The 12,626-nt window shown below is 43.6% G+C and overlaps 1 protein-coding gene across 1 annotated transcript in view; it reads right to left on the bottom strand.

Annotated features, from left to right (window-relative positions):
- Nucleotides 1–12,402, bottom strand: part of LOC111976881 (voltage-dependent L-type calcium channel subunit alpha-1D) — a 59,920-nt gene extending 47,518 nt beyond the window's left edge. Inside the window, 6 exon segments of the mRNA XM_070448172.1 lie at nt 1,350–1,522; nt 1,706–1,809; nt 5,714–5,910; nt 7,698–7,850; nt 8,799–8,938; nt 12,263–12,402. Of these exon segments, the coding sequence (XP_070304273.1) occupies nt 1,350–1,522; nt 1,706–1,809; nt 5,714–5,910; nt 7,698–7,850; nt 8,799–8,938; nt 12,263–12,327 (832 nt within the window). The 5' untranslated portion in view covers nt 12,328–12,402.
- Between the last annotated feature and the right edge of the window lie 224 nt (nt 12,403–12,626).

Raw genomic sequence — 12,626 nt, 5'->3', positions numbered from 1 at the left:
TTCGAAAATTTGTGTATGGAACAAGAGATACTAGATGTGGCAAAAAAAAGAGATGGGTAAATACAAAAATATGGAATGAACAGAGGTATAAAGAATAATAAAGGAGGTGACCGAACCTAGATAGCAACATAGCTGGGAAGTAGATGTGAAGGGGTGTTGGGAGTAGTAGAACAGAAGAATGAGATTATGAATGGGGGTGAGTAGCTTAGTAACAGAGGGAATGAGATGTGAAGGGGGTGGTGAGGTAGTAGAACAGAGGAATAAGAGATGTGAAGGTGTGATGGTAGCGGGTAGGCTATAGACAGAGGGGAATGAGATGTGAAGGGGGTGAGTATGTAGAACAGATGGGAAATGAGGATTGTAAGGTGGTGTAGTTTAGAACAGAGGGAATAATGTGTAGGAGGTGGTGAGTAGTTAGAACAGAGGAATGAATGTGAAGGTGGTGCTGAGGTTAGGAACAAGAGGGAATGAGATATGAAGGGTGGATAGTAGTAGAACAGAGGGAATGAGATGTAAGGTAGATGAGTAGTAGAACGAGGAATGAATGTAAGGGTGACGTGCTAGTATAGAACAGAGGGGAATTATGATGAAGGGTGGTGACTTAGAGAATTCAGAGGGAATGAGATGTAAAGGGGTTGTGAGGTAGTAGAACAGAGGGGAATGAGATAGAAGGGGTGGTATGATAAACAGAGGGAATGAATGTGAAGGTGGTGAGAGTAGAACGAGGGAATGAGATATGAAGGTGGTGAGTAGGTTAGAAAACAGAGGGAATGAATGAATGAATGGTGAGTAGTAGAACAGAGGGAATGAGATGTGAAGCTGTGAGGTGTAGTAGAACAGAGAAGGAGATATGAAGGGGGTGGAGGTAGATAGAACAGAGGGAATGAGATTTAGAGCAGGTGTGACGGAGTCAAACAGAGGGAATGAATTGAAGGGTGAGTGAGGTAGTAGAACAGAGGGGCAATGTAATGTGAAGGGAGTGTGAGTAGTTAAACAGAGGGGAATGAGCATTGAAGGGAGTCGGTGAGGTAGTAGAACAAGGGAATAGATATGAAGGGTTGATGTAGTGAGAACATAGGGAATGATAGAAGAGTGTATGATAGAACAGAAAGCGATATAATTGTGAAGGGTGGTGAAGGTTAGTAACAGAGGGAATGAATAGAAGAAGCTGTGACGTAGTAAACAGAGGAATAATGTGAAGAGTGGTGAGGTAGTAGAACAGAGGGGAATGAGATATGAAGGGGTGGTGAGGTAGTAGAACAGAGGGGAATGAGATATGAAGGGGGTGGTGAGGTAGTAGAACAGAGGGGAATGAGATGTGTAGAGGGTGGTGAGGTAGGAGGACTCACGGTTGCGTTTGACCCCCTCCTCGTCCCCCTCCTCGTCATTCTCAGGGTCGATGTCCTCGGCCTGAGTGATCCAGTCCAGGTAGCCCTTCAGATCCTCCTCCAGCTGCTGCTTCTCTCTCAGCTTCTGGAAGTCTCCACGAGCCTTGGCCTTCTCTCTCTCCTTGGAAAACTCTCTGTGGACGGACACACACAGACACACGCACACACACACACACACAAAGAAAAAAACTCAGAAACCTGTTCCCTCTATGTGTGTATTTCTGTGTGTGCACTCTCGTGCGTGTGTATGTGTGCATTTGTGCGTGTGTACGTGCATATGTACAGTATATAGGACATTGATGAGTCTAATGTCTTACCCGCTCAACACTCCCAGAACCAGGTTGAGAACGAAGAAGGAGCCGAAGATGACCAGACTGACGAAGTAGACCCAGGGTAGCTCAAAGCCCATGGCATCATTCATCTGAAACAACAAAAACAGTCACAGTTAGCTTTAGAGGACAATCCAGAAGTTCCTGGGAAAACTAGATCAGCCTACCTACAGTTGAAGTCGGAAGTTTACATACACTTAGGTTGGAGTCATTAAAACTCGTTTTTCAACCACTCCACAAATTTCTTGTTAACAAACTATAGTTTTAACAAGTCGGTTAGGATATCTACTTTGTGCATGACACAAGTAATTTTTCCAACAATTGTTTACAGGCAGATTAATACACTTATAATTCACTGTATCACAATTCCAGTAGGTCAGAAGTTTACATACACTAAGTTGTGTTATTTCCTCTTTTCAGTGACTCTCTCTTTAAGACTAGTGTGGGTGCAGGCTTTTACTTCACCCAAAACAGTAACACAGCTCATTTGTTGATGAAGACTATGAATCAGGTTGTGTTACAGTTGGCTGGAGCAAAATCCTGCACCCACAGCGCAGAAAAGATTTCCCACCACTGTTATAAAGAATCTGTCTCTCAGGACACTACACACAGGAGGGGGTAGATGTGTGAGCAGACCATACATAGAGGGGAGGGGAGGTCAAACAACTGCCAATCATCTCTCCATTCCTCCTCTGTGTTCAGCTCCCACTCCATCCCTTTCATGTCTGTTGAGTGGCTACATCTTTCCTCCACTCGCATTGTCACCTTCACCCCATCCATGGCCTCATTAGCATCGCATCACCATGGTAACTGGTACATGAACGGAAAAAAGAGAGGGCAGTACTGATAGAGCGGGAGGGAGAGTCAGTCAAGAGAGAAGAGAAAGCAAGAAAGGAAGAGGAAAGAAGAGATGGAGCAGGAATAGGGTTCAGGGACAGGAATAGGGTTCAGGGACAGGAATAGGGTTCAGGGACAGGAATAGGGTTCAGGGACAGGGGTAGGGTTCAGGGACAGGAATAGGGTTCAGGGGAGCAGGAATAGGGTTCAGGCGACAGGAAATAGGGTTCAGGGACAGGAATAGGGTCAGACGGGTAGTCAGGACAGGATAGGGTTCAGACAGGAAGGTTTATGACGGATAGGTAAGGTTTCGGAAGGAATAGGGTTCAGGACAGGAATAGGGTTCAGCAGGAAAGGGTTCAGGGACAGGAATAGGGTTTCAGGGACGAAGGGTAGGACAGGTAGTAGGGTTCAGGGACAGGAAAGTTAGCGCGGTCTAGGGTAGCAGGCAGGTATTAGGGTCGAGGAAGGTCAGCGGCCAGAAAGGTTTCAGGGGAAAGCTTCAGGAAGATAGGGTTCAGGGACAGGAATAGGGGTCAGGGACAGGAATAGCGGTTCAGGGAACAGGAATACGGTCGTTCAGGGACAGGAATAGGGGCTTCAGGAACAGGAATAGGGTTCAGGGACAGGGTAGGGGTAGGTTTCGGGACAGGCAATAGCGGGTTCAGGGACAGGAATAGGTTCAGGGACATGGTCTAATAGGGTTCAGGCAGGGAATAGGGTCGCAGGGAAGGGGTAGGCGTTCAGGGGTCGAGGTAGGTTCAGGGACAGGAATAGGGTTCAGGGGTAGGGTTTCAGGGCAGGAATAGGGTTCAGGACCAGGGTGTATTTGGTTCAGGGACAGGAATAGGCTTCAGGGGTAGGGTTCAGGGCAGGAATATGGTTCAGGGTACGGTTCAGGAGACAGCGTATGGTTCAGTGGACAGGAATGGGGTTCAGGGACAGGAAATAGGGTTCAGGGGGTAGGTCAGGCAGAACAGGGGTAGGGTTCAGGGACAGGAATAGGTCAGGACAGCAATAGGGTTCAGGGACAGGGGTCAGGGTTCTAGGGCTTCAGGGACAGGAATAGGGTTTCAGTGAACCGGGTAGGTTCAGGGGTTCAGGGTTACGGACAGTCGGAGGGTTATGGGGACAGGTTCAGGGACAGAGGTATGGTTCAGGACAGGAATGGGGTTCAGGGACAGGAATAGGGTTCAGAGGTAGGGTTCAGGGACAGGGGTAGGGTTCAGGTTTCAGGGACAGGAATAGGGTCAGGGACAGAATAGGGTTCAGAGGTAGGGTCAGGGACAGGGGTAGGTTCAGGGTTCAGGACAGGAATAGGGTTCAGGGACACGGCTAGGGTTCAGGTTCAGGAACAGTGGTAGGGTTAGGGATAGGGTTCAGGGACAGGGTATGGTTCAGGGCAGGGATAGGGTTCAGGGACAGGATTAGGTTAGGGTTAGGGTTAGGGGACAGGGTAGGACAGGGGTATGTTCAGGGAAAGGGGTAGGGTCCAGGGACATAGGGTAGGGTTCAGGGGTAGGGTTCAGGGACAGAGAGAGGGAAGTATAGGGGAAGAAAGAGGGAGTGAAAGCGAGAGGAAAGGTGGCTATGTTTGTGTACTGTCTGACATAGAGGTCTTCACCGAATCCACCTGTACCCGAATACACATCACCGACCAGATCCGGGAGCCGAGCGGTTCACGGATCCAGAATTCTAAACAATCTGATAATCTGAATGATTGTCACAGGTCTAGAGTATGTGTCATTTAATTGGCTTGTTTGGAATCCTAACGTGACTGCTCGCAGTAAGAAGAGAGAGATTTCCTGACAAATGTGAAAAATATAAAACAATATGAGAGTTTCATTTCCCCAAATTTGAAACTCTTATTCAAGGTTTCAAAAGACCTCTCTGATGAGGAGTAGCTACCCGTCCTGTTGGGGAGGACGCAGAGAGCTGTGGGTTGGCAGCGCACTACATTGCTGCCTGCCATAAGTTAGGGACAGTGTCTGACAGACCAATCAACCTGAACATGTACTCTACGTGTATATGCTTATTGTATTGTTCAAAATATGGGTTATTTTGACCCTTGGATATTGTTGTTTATGTTGTCCCGTTGACAATTTTGATTCTCATTATTTTCATATCGTAAGATATCCAAGTAAGCTTTGGCAATATGTATTGGTACGTCATGCCAATAAAGCAAATTAAACTTGAATTAATTTAGTAGAGAGAGAAGCTTTGGCAATAGTGTACATTGGTCACGTCATGTCAATGAAAGCAAATGAATTGAATTCGAATTAGAGAGAGAGAGAGAGAAGAGAGAAGAAGAGAGAGAGAGAGAGAGAGAGAGGAGAGAGAGAGAGAGAGAAGACGGAAGAGAGAAAGTGAGAGAGAAAGCGAGACAGAGAGAAAGAAAGAGGGAGAGGGAGAGGGAAAAGGATAGGCTACATCAACCAAGAACAGGTAGGCTGCTACTTTATATTCTGAATGGAGCTGATGTCTGTTTAAGTGTGTAGAACGAGTGCATGCAGCCTCAATTAGCCTAGCTACCTATCTAGCTAGCGTAACTAGCTTCTCCCAATTTGATACAGTCAAGACGGGTACTACGTAATCACATTGAATGATAAATAACCTAGATATGGCAGCTATTAGTATACTATAGCACCTGCCGGGCTTGGTTGATTGCCCTCTCGTCTCTCCCTCCCTCCTCCCTGTGTCACTCGCTCACATTGACGGTAGCCTACACACAGCACAGCCCCTGCTAGAGCGTCACCTCTATCTACCTCACACTTTATCAACTCTGGTTAATAAAGTAGCTTAAACACTTTTCTGCTGCTTCCCTCACTCGGATTTGACCCGGATTTGACCCTGGATCCGACTAGGTCTATACAAGTCTAGTTGTCCTCGGGTCCGTTCGGAACGTCTTTCTATATTTTAAAAATGTATTCATGCATATCGGGTCCGAATGGGAAAGCCCCAGGTTCATTTTGGTACGGGTCCAAAAAGTTGGAGACCTCTAGTCTGACATTTTATAGGTTCTATAGGTTGGATTTGATTGGAGCTCATCCAGTATTAGCGATGACGCTAAGCTTACCCTGTTGAAACCTCTGTGTTACTGTGAGTAGAGATGGCTAACTAGTTGCTAGCTGGGTGTGGTTCATAAAGCAGCAGCCTCACCCAGTAGAGAACATCAGTCCAGCCCTCCATGGTGATACACTGGAAAACAGTAAGCATGGCAAACAGGAAGTTGTCAAAGTTGGTGATGCCACCGTTGGGGCCATGCCATCCCTCTCTACACACAGTCCCATTCATCATGCACTGGCGCCCATGGCCTGACATTGCACACGGAACAGGCTCCTCCTCTGCCAGAATGCCTACAGGGATATAGAGAGAGAGAGGGGGAGGGAAGGGAGAGATATGGGAGAAAGAGGGAAGGAGAATAGTTAGAAATTACTAAACATGGACAACAATAATATACAGCATGGAATGCCTGACAACAGCTGAGTAAACAATGACACAAAACATCAGAGGGCAACGAGAATATCAAATACATTCAGTGGTGTGAAAAGACACTCGGACGCACAGAAAAGTGTGGCTTTATTCCCTTATAAAGCAAACTATTTTGTCTAGTTTTGCTTACATACTCTTGTTTAAAGATACACATTTCATATGTATACATGTATAGTGTACAGTACAGTGTTTAACACATCATTCTTATAGCACACTAGCACATCAGAGGCTATTTTTCTCTCTTTCACACACACACACACACACACACACACACACACACACACACACACCACACACACACCACACCCACACACACACAGACACACACAAACACACACCACACACGACTACACACACACATTACATTCATAATCCACACACATTACATAAATCAACATCACATTACATTAAATCACACATACATTACATTCAATCACACACATTACATTCACATAATCACACACACAAGTTACATTCATAATGCACAGCACACATTACATTCAAACACAATCATATCACATATAAAATATCATAATCCCACCTACATTACATTCATAATCACACACACATTACATTCATAATCACACATACATTACATTCATAATCACACATACATTACATTCATAAATTCACCCCCTGCAGTTCCACTTCATCTGCTCAACTGACATGGCTTACATCTCCTTTCATCCATAATCACTTCTAATAGCATGATGATGAGAAGGAGTCTGAGTCCCAGGTAAGTGCCTTTCTCAAGGGCAAACATCAGCATAGAGCCCCGGATTACAGCTAGCAGAGATCTGGGTCTACTCTGCCCTGAACTGCCCTGTATTGCTGCTTCTAAACTACCACAGGGATGTAAACAATCAAGTAACAAAGAGAGAGGGCAATACATACACACACGTTGTCCATAAACTCCCCACTATAAAACCACATTATTGTAGCTGAGAAACGAAACAATGTCATCTAGCTTTCATATACATGTTTCATATAGATCCCCGATTGACTGTAAGTAATATTCATTGTATATTAATTCATATTCAGGGCCTGAGTGCTAGAATAAGAGTCATGATTGTCAGCAGATTAAATATTGAATCAAAGCCGATTCCAACTAGTGAGTGACTGAGGTCTTACGGTTTGTACAGACAGATGATTCATATCAGTCAAAAAAGAATTGAACCTGTGTTTTTCTACAGTATTGGTTATCAGTAATGCTGCGTTTAGATACACGAGGTAGACGGCAAACCGGATGCCATTGGTTTCAATGAGAGAACGACGTAAATGCCGCTGAGGGCTGGCGGTGAATGCCTTCAGCCACCACGGTAGATGGGACTTGCCGCCAGAGTTAAAATATTAAAACGTATTAAAACCGTCTGCCATAGCATTGTTTTCTACCGGATGTTGATTTGCACTGATTGTTTACTGAAATCACTATAGCAACACATACCATTGTGCAGGCTTGCTTTTTCCGTCACCATCTTTCTTGCTTTCTTGTCCTGCTATTCCGACTAGTACGACGTTTTATTGCATCCATCATCTAAATGCAGCATAACTTTTGTCTGTAGAGCTGACATGCATCAACATCTGGAAAGAGTTTAACTTGTGACAGACAGAGGAGGACTGAGATGGACAGATTACGGACGCAGGTCCTTACCGGTGCCCGCCAGGTAGCAGGTGGCGTGCATCTTGCCGATGAAGAGTTCCAAGCCGATGATGGCATAGATGATGATGACGAAGAGGACTAGCAGAGCGATGTGGAGCAGAGGAACCATGGCTTTAATGATGGCGTTCAACACTACCTGTAAACCTGACAGAGACCGAGAGAGAGGGCTCAGATACACACACACACACACACACACACACACACACACAAACACGCACACAGTATAATGCTATGAGGACATAGCGAACCTAATTCTAGACTATTTATTGATGTTTATGCCTATGGATTTCAGACTGTACACGTGTATCAATGAAAACGTCATATTGAACTAGAGACATATGAATATTTTAATTCCAAAATGCAATATATTTATTTTCAGAAATGCAGGTAAATGAGCTTTTATTGCTGAAAGAAATGATGAGAGAGAGAGTGAAAAAACACACCAATCTAATTATGTAACGGGATTATTCAATGACAGACATGTATTTGTTTTAAGTCTATCACTTGATGGTTTCATTTCAGAGAGACAAATAATCATATTTTTTCCAAAATGCTATATATCCACCTCACTCACAGTGACATAAGTAGTACTGCTAGGTTTTACACAGTCAAATGTAACAAATAACTACATTTAAATAAAGCAATGTACAAATGATACATTTGTGACATCAATATATATTTTATTTTTGTAATTATAATTCAATACATTAATATGAGATCTGTATGTAAAACATTTGACATGTTAGTCATTTAGCAGAAGCTCTTATCCAGAGTGACTTCGAGTAAGTGCATTCATCTTAAGATAGCTAGGTGAGGCAAACAATTATCACAATCAAATATTCCATTCTAGCTAAACAATGGATATATAGCATTTTGCCCGCCCAAAAAACATTTTCATACACATCTAAAATCTATGAATGAATTATCTGAGAATAGTAATGTTTTACACACATGAGCAATATTTTCAAAAGTTGAAAAAACACAAATGTGGAAAATTGGTGTTTGGCATTTTAGAAATAAACTCTTCATATGGTATAAACATGGTAACATATCTCCATAGTGAAGACATGTTCTGGCGCAATGGCGACTCACTGGGTACTCCTGAGACAAGACGGAGGGGGCGGAGCACACGGAATGCTCGGAGGGCCTTGACGTCAAAGCCTCCTGGTTTACCCCCCTGAGCCCCCGCATCACCCTCTTTGGTTATCACCTCCAGAACTACACTGAACAACCTGTGGGGGAGGAGAGAGGGGAAAGAGAGATAACGAGAAAGGGTGAGGGAGAGAAGACAGATTTTAGAGAGATAGAGATAGAGAGAGCGAGGAGAGCGAGCGGCCGAGAGAGAGAGAGAGAGAGAAGAAGAGAGAGAGAGAGAGAGAGAGAGAGAGAGAGAGAGAAGAAGAGAGAAGAAGACGAAGAGAGAGAGAGAGAGAGAGAGAGGAATGAGATATCACAACAGGTCAGACACACAGAGAAATAGATGACATAATTGTAACATAACAGCCCGAGTCATAAGGCTTTCATGGAGAATGAGGTGATACAGAGCTTTGATTTATCTTAATGGTATTTTCTGGGCCATCTACTGTAGTGTGTTGGGTGTGTGTGTTTTATTGTCACATACACCAAACGGGTGCAGTGAAACGTGTTTGTTAATTCACCTTTATCTCTCTATGTTTAACATTAGTGTTCTACACCTCGTCCTCAGTTTACACTGGAGCCCCCGGGGAAGCTGTGCAGGACATAAACGTCACCCTCCTGACCACCACACAAGGTCTCTCTCTCTATATGTGTGTGTGTGTGTGTATGTGTATGTGTTTCAACTGATTAACACACCCCAGAGTCTGTCTGCCAACACACCCCTCAATATAATTATATATTTCTGTCAATAATGAGTGTATGAAAATATAATTCAAATGATATCAACTACCATTACAGAAAGCCACTAAAAGGAGAGAAATAACGAGAAGAAATACCCTTCAAGGAAGGCTCAGCTCTTCCCAGATATACAGTACCAGTCCAAGAATTGGACACACCTACTCATTCAAGGGTTTGTCTCTATTGTTCTATTTCTACATTGTAGAATAATAGTGAAGACTCAAAACTATGAAATAACACACATGGAATCATGTAGTAACCAAAAAAGTGTTCAACATCAAAATATATTTTATATTTGAGATTCTTCAAAGTAGCCACCCTTTGCCTTGATGACAGCTTTGCACACTCTTGGCATTCTCTCAACCAGCTTCATGAGGTAGTCACCTGGAATGCATTTCAATTAATAGGTGTGCCTTGTTAAAAGTTAATTTATTTCCTTCTTAATGCGTTTGAGTCAATCAGTTGTGTTGTGACAAGGTAGGGGTGGTATACAGAAGATAGCACTATTTGGTAAAAGACCAAGTCCATAGTATGGCAAAACACAGCTCAAATAAGCAAAGAAAAATGATAGTCCATCATTACTTTAAGAAATGAAGGTCAGTCAATGAAGAAAATGTAAAGAAATATTAAAGTTTCTTCATGTGCAGTCGCAAAAACCATCAAGCGCTATGATGAAACTGGCTCTCATGAGGACCACCACAGGAAAGGAAGATCCCTTATCCTCTGCTGCAGAGGATAAGTTCATTAGAGCTACCAGCCTCAGAAAATACTTCACAGAATTCAAATAACAGACACATCTCAACATCAACTGTTCAGAGGAGACTGCATGAATCAGGCCTTCATGGTCGAATGCTTAAAGAAACCACTGCTAAAGGACACCAATAAGAAGAAGAGACTGTTGGGCCAAGAAACACGAGCAATGGCCATTAAACCGGTGGAGAATCTGTCCTCTGGTCTGATTACAAATTTGAGATTTTTGGTTCCAACCGCAGTGTGTCTTTGTGAGACGCAGAGTAGGCGAACAAATGATCTCTGCATGTGTGGTTCCCACCATGAAGCATGGAGGAGGAGGTGTGATGGTGTGGGGGTGCTTTTGTTGGTGAAAATGTCTGTGATTTATTTAGAATTCAGGCACACTTGACCAGCATGGATACCACAGCATTCTGCAGCGATACGCCATCAAATCTGGTTTGCACTTAGTGGGACTATCATTTGTTTTTCAACAGGACAATGACCCAACAAGACCTCCAGGCTGTGTAAGGGCTATTTGACCAAGAAGGAGAGTGATGGAGTTGCATCAGATGACCAGGCCAATTGATCAAACCAATTGAGATGGTTGGGATGAGTTGGACCGCAGAGTTAAGGAACAGCAGCCAACAAGGGCTCAGCATATGTGGGAACTCCTTCAAGACTGTTGGAAAAGCATTCCAGGTGAGCTGGTTGGAGAATGCCAAGAGTGTGAAGACTCTCAAATATAAAATCCATTTTGATTTGTTAAACTTTGTTTGGTTACTACATGATTCCATGTGTGTTATTTCATAGTTTTGATGTCTTCACTTATATTCTACAGTGTAGAAAATAGTCAAAATAAAGAAAAACCCTTGAATGAGTAGGTGTGCCTGTCACGGCCGTTGTAAAGAAGTGGACCAAGGTGCAGCGTGGTGAGCGTACATATTCCTTTGATTATAGATAAATGACGCCAACAAAACAACAAACGAAAGACAACCGTGAAGCTTACAGGGCTATAGTGCCACAAACAAAGTTAACTACCCACAACGAAAGGAGGGAAAAAGGGCTACCTAAGTATGGTTCCCAATCAGAGACAACGATAGACAGCTGTCCCTGATTGAGAACCATACCCGGCCAAAACATAGAAACACAAATCATAGAAAACAAAACATAGAATGCACCCCAAAATCACAGCCTGACCAAACCAAATAGAGACATAAAAAGGCTCTCTAAGGTCAGGGCGTGACAGTACCCAAACTTTTGACTGGTACTGTATCATGGGATCAAGCATTATGTAGTAGACTACACAAAGTTTTTTTCCCATTTCCTTTTTTAAAATCAGAAGCGAGTGTGTGACTTCCTCTTGACTGCGAACCCAAATCCTAAAACCATGTGACAGACGACAGGATCTCAGGTAATTCACGAGGTACTACTGTGTATGTGTGGTGTGTGTGTGTGTGTGTGTGTGTGTGTGTGTGTGTGTGTGTGTGTGTGGTGTGTGTTGTTGTGTGTGTGTGTGTGTGTGTGTGTGTGTGTGTGTGTGTGTGTGTGTGTGTGTGTGTGTGTGTGTGTGTTGTGTGTGTGTTGTGTGTGATTGCCAGAGCCTCTTGTTGTACTGGATGTGATGAAGAGTCTTAAGCCGATGATCCTTCTTGATCAAATAGAGACTCATACACAGGGGGGTGAATTGTTGCAGTGTGTTTTCCCTCTGAATATGTTGCTGCGTGTTTGTGTGTTCTACAGTGTTTTTCATTACATAACATCTTACAACATACTTGTGTTTATGTTAACATTTTTGTAACCTTTCAGTGCTCCAGATTGGGCTTTATTTTGGGCCTTGGGATCAGCAGGATCTGACATAGTCATGTGTGTACATGCGTGCGTGCGTGTGTGTGTATGTGTGAGTACATGCATGTGTGTATGACTCTGTCTAGGAGGAACGTGGTACTTACCCTACTATAACAATGACAAAATCTAGCATGTTCCAGCCGTTCCTTACGTAGGAGTTCTGATGCATGACTAAACCATACGCTATGATCTTCAGAAAGGTCTCTATCGTAAAGATGATCAGGAAGGCATATTCTACTGTTTCCTGTGGGGAGGGGGGAAAGAGAGGTGAAAAAAAAAGAAAAAAAAAGACCATCACAGATGTGAATAATAACAGTGTTTCCCTTAGATTTTCTTTCAGCAGCGGTGGCAGAATTAGCGAAGGTGGGGGTGTGGTGAGCGATGGCGGCCATAATTTACAATATAGAGGAAACAGTGCATAAATAAAAACAACAAATACTCTTTAAAGAAAGAAGTCTGATTGGTTCA

Source organism: Salvelinus sp. IW2-2015, linkage group LG17 (genome assembly GCF_002910315.2).
Source record: "Salvelinus sp. IW2-2015 linkage group LG17, ASM291031v2, whole genome shotgun sequence".
In the NCBI taxonomy this organism is placed as follows: Eukaryota; Metazoa; Chordata; class Actinopteri; order Salmoniformes; family Salmonidae; genus Salvelinus; species Salvelinus sp. IW2-2015.
Note: the sequence above shows the minus strand (reverse complement) of the source record. Positions and strands in the feature narration are given on the sequence as shown.